Genomic DNA, 10,067 nt, shown 5'->3' with positions numbered 1-10,067 from the left:
GGCAACTTCCATCACCTTTCCAGAAGACAGCCCTCCCTTCCGAGACATTGGGGTAGAAGCACGGCGGTTCGTTGGAGTTCCACCAACGATGTTGACATTAGAGCTGTGCCCAAGGAGCTTCCTTGCAGGAAGAGGACGGATAGGGCTCGGCTTCGGTCCCAAACATTGCACCTTGTTCTGCAGCAAACTGTTCTTGCAGTTTCTTCAGCTCCTGAAAATAGTTGAAACATCCAATTACCCATTAGACTTGAGATTTGCAGCAGAAATTGCACAACTATACATAGAGAATCACGTAGCAGAAAATAGAATGAAAACGTTGGGGGCGGGGGGGGGGGGGGATTTTGTGGTATCTTAGACTTGAGATTTGTAGCAGGAATTGCACAACTATACAGAGTAATTTTGTGACATCTTAATCAGACGATAGTTGAGCTCTTGATGTTACAATTGTTGTATCATTTGTATGATCCGAACTGTGCTAAATTACAATTCATCACAAGAAAACATAACTATAAACAAAATAGGCTAACGAGGCAACAAGGTGAACTACAAAAACAAAGCATGCTGAATGTGACAAAATTTGAGAAATAAAAGGCATTTTTTCTCAAATACGCAGTAGATCTACGCATCATTGTTTTAAGATAGGAAAAAGGTCAAAATAGCCAAATGACCTAGTTTATATGGGAAACCGGGTCCAAAAACCCCACAAACTGCACGGTTTACCGGAACCAGCAAAGAACCCCAAAACGACAATACGACCTCGAAGCAGAATGACACCAAACCAACGACACAACCAAACGATAGCTAATTCCAACCCAACTCAACTTACGCGCTAACTAAGCCGACCACTAACTCTCTCACAACTCGGACGGCGGAGCCCCGCTCCAATGCCATCACAACTTGGCCAGCGGAACCTTGCTCCCACGCCGCCACAACACAACTCGGTCAGCGAAGCTTCGTGTCGTGGGATCGGACCTGCAGTTCCTGGAGAAGGGAGCCGCAAGAGATGCGCCTCGGCGACAGGGTTGCCATGAAGAGGTGGAGGCGGAGGCGAACCGGGGGATCGGGTTCGGGGGTGGAATGCGCGCTCCCTCGCCTTACCTAGGGGGGTTATAGAGAGAGGAGGGGGAGGGGGTTTGAAAGGGGAAGAGCGGGAGACGGGAGCGAAGCGACAGAGTCACGGACGGGAGGATGGAAGGGAATGCTATTATTTGCCAGCAAAGCGAGGAGAGCGATTTGAAAACGTCAATTGATTTTTTTTCCACCGATAAGAATTAGCTTCACTTACTTGCTACTTTAATCAGATGATCTTATATTTTATTGACATAAGTAATAAGCAACAGGTGCGCTGTTCTCGCCAGCTTTGCTGGGACGGTGGGTGTTCATACAAGAAACTTTCTAGGGTAGCGTAGGCTAGGGTATAATGAAATTTTTCGTTGGGGTCAGGGCTTGTTTGAAGCGCAGTAATTTTATAAAAATTCTGTATGAATTTCACGAGATACAGAGAACAGTGTAAGAGCATTAGCTTCAGATGCCATCATTGGTTGACAGAGGATAATCGATAACAAAGACTACGGGAGAATTCATAATGCATCGAGAAAGATTTTTTAAGGGTCATCGGGTTCCTTTTTTACGATCACTTTGGAATTTATTTGAAACTAAACGGCGATTTTGATTCAAAGCAGATAGTAACAGGTAACCGATCATCCAGATCGCATAAGAAACGCACCAGCAAAACCAACAGCACCGGATCACAAGAAAAATCAAAACACAAACAGCAGTTAAGGTACTACTGCCATACACAGGCAGAAGAAGTGCCTTATGTACAGACATGGAAATGGACGATGTGAAATATACAGCTATATGTTGCCACGTTCTAGAAGAAATATACATAGTACGGCAACGAGTCAAAGCATTTCAGCTTAACAGCAACCTATTATCTAGATATCATTAATAACAGTGAAAAGATAACTACTGCTCTGGTCCACAAATTGCTGAAAGCTAGATTTTAGAACTTCAGTTACGACATTCACGCCTTCCATCCTCTGCTGGAAACCAGTCACACATGTATGTCTGAAAATGAGATGGGTCAAAACTTCTTAGCCACGTTGTGTTTACAAAATGATGCAGTACAGAACCCAAAAAAAAATGGAGTATGGAGGAATAGATAAGATAAGAGTATGGACTTGGTATGAAGAACAGTACCATGTTAATGCCTCAAGGCCTCATTTTCGGATGCTCACAGAAAACAGGGAGTTAATTCCAAAAATGGTAATCGACTAACAGTAAGTGTCCAGTGCAACCCCATCCCCTAGATGCTAACTTGTAAGGTCTCACTGTTGAGAAAAAACATGAATTTTAATGTTTCTCTTGGGCCCCTTTCTGTGCTGGACCAGCTGGCCCAATTGTCTTTGTGGTCTCCAAGCCCATGCGGTGCTGGATAAATGAGCTGGACATTAGTTCGGCTAGGGTAAGCAGGGAAAAGGAGAGAGCAGAGAGCCGTATGCTGTGGTGGCGGTGCCACTTCCATGCGGTTCCTTCGGGGAGTCGTGGGTGGTGGAAGCGCAGATGCCTCCATTGCTAGGCCGGCCCCCTCTCCCTGTGAAGTGCAGAGGGAATTTTCTTCTCTGGTGTGGATTTGAATCCTCTCATTTTCCCTTGTTCCCTATCTGATCTCCTCCTTCCTGCTATGGTTCACCATCTCTTAGCTTGAGCCGAGAGCTGCTCAGTCTTTGGCTTTGGTGGTGTTGTGGTTGAAGGGATTGAGTGGAGAAGCACCTGTGTTGGATTTGGCCGGAGCTGTGAATGCGGAGGCTCGCCCGCACACGCTGAATGCGGTGCGGTGAGGCTTTGTATCTCCGTCTTCCTCACCGGTGGCAACGGCGGCGAATAGGATTTCTGGGATAGCGACCTTCGAGTCGTGCTTTGCCTCTATTGATTTGCTTTAAGTGAATCTCACTGTGAGTATTTCGATTTCACTTCTCTTTTCCATCTCTCTGTTAATCTGGTTGGCTTGGTTGAAATGAAATGCTCTGTGATGTCGATGGTACACTGAAATTGGTAATGTGATCTGAGTAAGCTAGTTTCTAACCTGAGAAGTTCTCTAGTTGTTTTAACTCTGCTTGTTGTGTCTCTAGACGAGTGCTGTTGTTGATCCATTTTGATCAGGTGCGATAGGTGTTCTTCATGCTTTCACTGTCCAGATGGGTCAGTGATTGATTTGGAGAACTAATGCTCCGTTGTTGTTCTGATTATATCTATGATCTGACTTCTTTCTCTGAACATTTGTTTTTTGTTTTGGTGGAACAACAGCACTGTCACCTCAATTGTTTCTTCTAGAGTTGGTATACAGGTTATGAAATTAGTAAAGGCTTAGATTCATTCCAATTTATGATGTATAGCTTGCAATATTTAGGGGGCAGGACTTTAACTGTCCTGGGGCCATTTGTTGCAAATCACCTAAGAGCTCTTTTATCTAATTTATTCAATTGCTGTTCAGATTTGTTAGTACACATGTTTATTGTGATTATCACTTGGAACTGCTACTGTTTTCTTGTGATATCATGTGTAAGAGAGATGGTATATTCACTTGTTCAGTACTGTTTTTCTATACATGATGAATGATCTTTTTGTTTCTCAACTGGTCGCTCATTTTGATAGATCGTGTTTATCATCTATGGCATGTTTTGCTGTTTCTATTCTATATGTGGGATTGTGTTAATGCTCTTTTTGTCGCACATTAAACAACACTCACATCAGCACTAGATACTTCCCAGTTCCCACAATGGCCACGGTAAAAATAAAACAACTACAAAGCCAAATGCTATTCAAAATCCGTTTTCATCATGTACTGAAGCACCAGTATACAAGAAATTGGGAGACCCAAGCAAGACCAAAACAGAAATTTAAGTCAGTCAGAAAGAATTGCAAGCTTCTTTGTAGTATGGGAATAAAATACACTTTTTGCGTCAATCTATTTGGATCCCGATACTTGTCAAATGAAAAGATTGCCCTGCATCAGGATCCATGATCGGCCCATATTCCTAGGGCAGTAAATCATCAAATTTGAGGCGCTGATGAACTCAATAACATGCACTGACAGACTGTCCTTGACACATGTGGTCATACTGTCATAGGTTGGTTAACCAAACAGCAATTGACCAGAACTGACATGTAGAACAGGAGCATGAAAGGAGATGACATCATACCTAAGAGGAGGATGAGAAGTCGCTGGAAAGTCCACCATTTTCAATGGTGTGCAGGCGAGCCTCATGTTCCTGTACCATGTGTGCTTGAAGAGAGAGCTTGGCAATAGCTGAAAAATGTAAATCTAGTATAAGAGCACAATACAATTATCATAGTAAATTACATTGGATAATTATCCACTGAGGTATTATCCAAACATCTTAGACCAACAATACCTTGCCCAGAGCTACCATCAGAAGCAACAGACTTGGACTCGGAGTCTCCAACATAACGAAACTCGACAACTGACTTGAAATCTTCCCATGGCTTCACCCATACCTTTGCGCTGTACAGATTCTTCTTTCCTGCATCAACTGCCTCCAATATCAGGTCGTGCAGGGTCCCAGTCACCACCTGCCGCTTCGATTTCAGCACCCGTGCAAACTCCAAAGCAGTACCCTGCACAACAAAATAATAAACATTACTTCTGGGTGTTTGGCAGGGATTTTTGGGGGTGTTTCTATCCAGAAACAAGAGAATCCTTGCCAAACGGTTAGGCATGTGATTCGAAGTAGAAACCAGAGAAATGTTTCTTGTTTTTACACTACCAGGGAGAAACGGGTTAAATGTGGTTTCACACAAGAATCACCTCCTTTCCTACCTCCCCCTACCATTCCAAAGTAATTACTCCCTCTGGTCATAAATACATGACATTTTGGACAAGGTCCGGTAAAACTTTTCATACTTTGACCACAAATAACTTTTGAAATATTTAGTTTCAAAACATGAAATTTATAAGCGTTGATTTGTCTTCAAAAATCCTTTCATAATCTCATAAATTTATTGGACTGTATAAATATATTCTAGTCAAAAATAGTGGTCAAAGGTATGCATCAAAGATTGTGCCATGTCCAAAACGTCAAGTATTTTTTACCGGAGGGAGTACGTGGTTTGCCACTGGACCAAAAAATTCCCACCACATAGCCAAACTCATGCATTAATATTTTGGATATCAGAATACATGGATGATGTTTCGAATCTATTGTGACCTGATTAATGGTTGTTATTATTGCATTATGATCATCGTTGTCATGGCATCGCTATGGCGAAGCTATATCACCGTGGCGGTAATCCGCCTCTCGCCACACCAACACCACAGCTCCAGCGCGTAAGGCGTCCGCCATAGCGTCGTGGCTTCCCTATGGCGCCTCTTCGGTGTTTTGTGATGACCAATCCAGTTATGGTAGGCGCAATAGACGGTGGCCAAGTGAACGACTGAGCATACCTATGCCGTCGACGACGACGTTGCCGCCGCCACCAAGACAATCGCCCTCGTCCCGCCCCAGCCTAGATCCCCACCCGCCTCGTCGTCTCCCGTCCGACGTTTGCCATCCGCCTCACCAGCTGCCCCTCGCTTGCCTGGGTCCCCGCCCACCTAGATCCATCCCCGTTGTCTCCCTTCCACCGTCCGCCTCACCAATTTGGATCCCCACCTGCCTGGATCCCTCGCCCGCCGTCCGCCGTAGAAGGTACTCTCTATATCTATCTCTCAGTCTCAGTCTCTATCTCTCTCAGTCTCAGTTTCTATATATCTCTCTCAGTCTCTCTACTCTGATTCGATGCCAACCAGTGAACCAAGTAGTACTACTCTCTCAGTCTCTCTACTCTGATTTGATGCCAACCAAGTAATACTCCCTCTCTATCTCTCTCACAGTCTCTCTCCAAGTAGTACTCTATGTCTCTCTCTATCTCTCAACCAAGTATTACTGTGAGCACAAGGGGAATAGATATCCTAGACTGATGTGTGTATTCATCACGTGGCGTCGCCACACCGCGCGCCATAAGCGTTGTAAAGGTGTGAAGGTGTTGGGTCGCCACGCCTCGCCACACTGCCGTAACAACTATGATTATGATTTCATTACAAAAACTCAGCACAAACAAATAGGGTATATTTGTCAATTGGACCACCATTCTCTATTTCAGGAATCAGAATCCAGCCAACTAGCCAAAGGATTTTAAAAGTGAATCTGATTCATCATAGAAACGTTTCGGATAAACCAAATCAAACGGTTCTTAGAGAATCTGGTGCTTCCGTGAAGAAATCATCCTACCAATATGAGGAAACACCCGAAATATTTTTTAGTCACGTCCAAATATTCCAATAGAGTAAAAGACCAATCGAGGAAAATCTAAATATTCAAAACACCGTAGGAACAACAAGAAATAAGGAGGAAATTGCTAGAGGCTGCATGTGTTTCCACTTTCCTATTCGACGGCTCATCATATGTTGCCACTTAGTACAACGAACTAGCGAATTCAGCAACTAGATCTCGAAACTATGATCCAGTAAATCTAGTAAACAGTGTCCTTAAACTTGCACCGATAAGACCTAAGTTTAAGAACTCTTGCAAGTTGATGCGTTTTAAGCCCCTTCACGAATTCATGGACCTAACTTCTCTCTCTCGAGAGAGAGAGGAGCTTCATTGACCTAATTGAGCCACAAACATGTAAATCGATGCAATTTACTCATCATACATAAGAGTTCACACCGGCGGAATTGGACTCGGCGGAGGAGAGAGACGGGACCGCGCACCTGGTTCCGGTTATGCTGGGCGACGGCGAAGCGCGCGGCGTCCTCGGCCTCAGCCTGCTCACGGAGCGCGGCGAGCATGCCCCGCACGAGGCCGCTCTCGTCGCCGCCGAGGTGGAACCCGGCGGCCCCAGGGACCGCCACGGCGGCGACGAGCAGCACGGCGGCGGCCAGGACGGCGCCGGAGCAGCCGGGGGGGAGCATCGTCGCAGCGAGGCCTCCGAAGTCCGATCCCGAGCTAGTTAGCCAGCTACCAGCTCCTTGGTTCGCGTCGGCGTGTGGCGCTTGGCTTCCTCTGCTCGCTTTGCTTTGGGGGTGGGGAAAGCGAGTGGTGGGGGTAGGTTGGCGTGGAGGGGACAGCGACAGGCGATCGACCCGAGCCGTCGGCGCTCTGGATCGGGCGGTGGGCGATGGCAGAGTTCGACGCGGAGGCCGGTGTTGTCTGCGACCGGCTATGTGGGCCCGGGCCCAAGCGTGTCTGCGTTACGTCTTTTCTTTTGGGAGCCGCCAAACACGTGACCGGTGCGGCTCTAGGCCCAGGCGACTGCTCGCTGGGAGAGAGAGAGTTGCGGGGCGGGGGGGGGGGGGGGGGTTATGGTCAAAACGCCCAAAGTTTGGTAAGCAGGGTAAGCATCATCAGCCAAGAGCACTCCTAGCTAGATAATCTGTAATCAAATTTTGCTCTCTGGGAGTGCAATTTATAGATCCTTGAACTTGACGCAGTAGATGCTGGATACCAATTGTAGTGTGACGAATTCTCCAATCCAGCATGTCTCCATGAGGATTCTTCAAGAAGTTCACAAGAGTCATGCAATCCGTGAAAAAGGCATATTCTTTTACCTGCAAACTATGAACAATGACCATTCCTAAATACTTCCTCCGATTGCAAATGTAGATCGTTTTAGATTTATGCACAAGGATTAAGAAAGTAGATCAAATGACTTTATTGCCCTTCATTTATTCTGTATTGGAAAAGATAACTCATTCATTTGTGAGAGTAGTAGAATTTATTAAACAAGGGTAAGACGGGAAAAAGAGAGAAAAAGTGCATGAAAGTTCGAGAATGACTTATATTTAGAGAATAGTTGAGAAAGTTAAAACGATCTATATTTGTAATTAGAGGGAGTAGAGGCTTAGAGCCTCAACATGGATTACAGTCAACATGATGGGTCTTTGCTTGAATTTGTAGAGACCATGAGGGCTAGTCATTTAGATTACTAATGTAAATGCCTAACCCAGCCTGCATGTCCTGAGAGATAGAAGCATCAGTCCTGCAAAAACATTTGGAATTTGAAATCAAGTTATCTTGCTCAACAATTGTTGGGCTTCCTAAATGGGACATCAGAAGATCCTCCTCAACATTGTAGGCTTCATATTGCGCCTTATGAGCAGCTTTGGCTTGAAAATTGACCAAAAGGACAGACCAATTTTTGTTATGAAATCTGTGATCATTCCTGGCTTTCCAGATATACCAAAGGATATAGAAGATACGATCCATGTGCTCAGAAGAATTAACATTTTAAATGATTGAGCTGAGAATTTGAGCACAAGAGCCATGAAGGCTATCAGTTTTTATGCCAAAAGGAGAAGCAAACCAAACAGCTCTTGAATAATCACAATGAAAGAACAAGTGCTCATCATTCTCAACATTATAGCATCTAGAGCAGAGAGGAAACATTATTGATTCTTCTATTAACTCTTTTTGTCGAGGCAATGTTCTTAGTCATGAGCCTCCAAACAAACATTTGGACTCTGGGGAGAATCTTTTTGTTTTTCCAGTTAAGGTCGATTATTTTCTCTAGCTTGAGGAGAAAAGTTAGGTTTACTTACAGTGCTTTGAATTTTCCTTTGATGAATGACCTTGTAAGCACTTTGTGCTGTCCACTTCACTGACTTGTTTGGCATCCAAATAAGAATGTCTTCTTCATCAAACTGAGTGAGAGGAATCTGCATTACAGAGTTTTTTAAAGTTGGGCCAAAAATAAAGTTCAACTTATCTGCATCCCACCTTTTTGGTTGAGACAACCATAAATCCGAGATCTTAATAGGAAGAGTAGAGTTCATTCCAGATAGAGGGCACCATGGTTCATTCCTGATAGAGATATTACCACTAGAAATGTGCCATTGGGCTGAATTAATCAAATGTTTTCTTACCTTTAAAATTGAGTCTCGGGTCCAAGATTTGGGGCCATTGGAATTTGCACTCCAAAAGGAAGAGTTAGGAAAATACTTACCTCTAAGAACTTGTGCCCATAAATTCTCTGGCTCAATCAGTAATCTCTAGGCCAAACCTGTAATGAGAGCTTCATTCAGAGAGCAAAGATCTCTAAATCCTAAGCCTCCAGCTCCTTTTGGAATACAGAATTTCTCCCAGGCTGAGAGGCATAGGGGTTTGTTATTATTTTCGGAGCTATTACCTTTCCACCAAAAGTGTCTGATGATGCCATTTAAATCATCAATAAGAGATTTAGGATGGAGAACATGAGACATATAGTAAATGGGGATAGAAGGAAAGACTGATTTAATGAGTGTAGATCTTCCTGAATGAGAAATCTTGTCAGCCTTCCAATCGCTAAACTTAGCTCTCAACTTATTTCTCAAAAAAGCATAAACCTTAGATTTAGGAAGGTGGGAGATAAAAATAGGATGCCCTAAATGTGTAGAATCATTATTCATTAAAGGGACCTGGAAAAGATTCTTAATATCATTACAAACTTAAGAGGGGGTATTAGAACTAAATAAAATAGCAAATTTATTCCAATTAGGAACTTGACCTAAATCACTACAAAAGTCTTGTAGAATATGATTAATTACATGAGCTTCCTGCATTGATGTTTGGCCACATATGATAACATCATCTGTAAAAAGGAGAGAGTGAATGGAAGGTGTTTGAGGGGTTAGTTTAATGTCAAATATTCTCCCATCCAGAATAGCGTCATGCAACCTGCATGTTAGTTCATTTATTGCAATGATGAAGAGATAAGGAGGCAGGGGGCATCCTTGTCAAATGGACTCGTATCCTCTGACTTTGCTTCGGCAATGTCAGATGTGCTACAGTAACCAGCAGTTTGCTCTCCCTCGTCCGCCAGATCACGAATGGGCGGCCAGGATTTCAGTGTTACAGTACTGCTATATGCCCTCACGAACTACTGTAGCGCCTCTGAAGCAAAGTCAGAGGATGCGGATCCTTGTCAGATTCCTCTTGAGCTTTGAAAGCTTCCAAAATATTGGCCATTGATAATGACACAGAATTTCGGTCATTCAATGCAAGTTGCAACCAACTCGACAAAGTGAT

The 10,067-nt window shown here is 44.0% G+C and overlaps 1 protein-coding gene across 1 annotated transcript; it reads right to left on the bottom strand.

Moving 5' to 3' along the window:
- Positions 1-1,730: 1,730 nt before the first annotated feature.
- On the bottom strand, positions 1,731-7,234 carry LOC133928874 (cysteine proteinase inhibitor 3-like). Its single transcript, XM_062375377.1, has 4 exons — positions 6,776-7,234; positions 4,419-4,641; positions 4,206-4,312; positions 1,731-2,070 (listed from the first exon to the last, which is right to left on the bottom strand). Exons 1-3 carry the CDS (start codon positions 6,974-6,976, stop codon positions 4,206-4,208), a joined length of 531 nt encoding a protein of 176 aa, XP_062231361.1. The 5' UTR covers positions 6,977-7,234; the 3' UTR covers positions 1,731-2,070.
- Between the last annotated feature and the right edge of the window lie 2,833 nt (positions 7,235-10,067).

This window comes from Phragmites australis, chromosome 9, assembly GCF_958298935.1.
Source record: "Phragmites australis chromosome 9, lpPhrAust1.1, whole genome shotgun sequence".
In the NCBI taxonomy this organism is placed as follows: Eukaryota; Viridiplantae; Streptophyta; class Magnoliopsida; order Poales; family Poaceae; genus Phragmites; species Phragmites australis.
The sequence above is the reverse complement of the archived record's forward strand: the minus strand, read 5'-3'. Positions and strand labels throughout refer to the sequence as shown.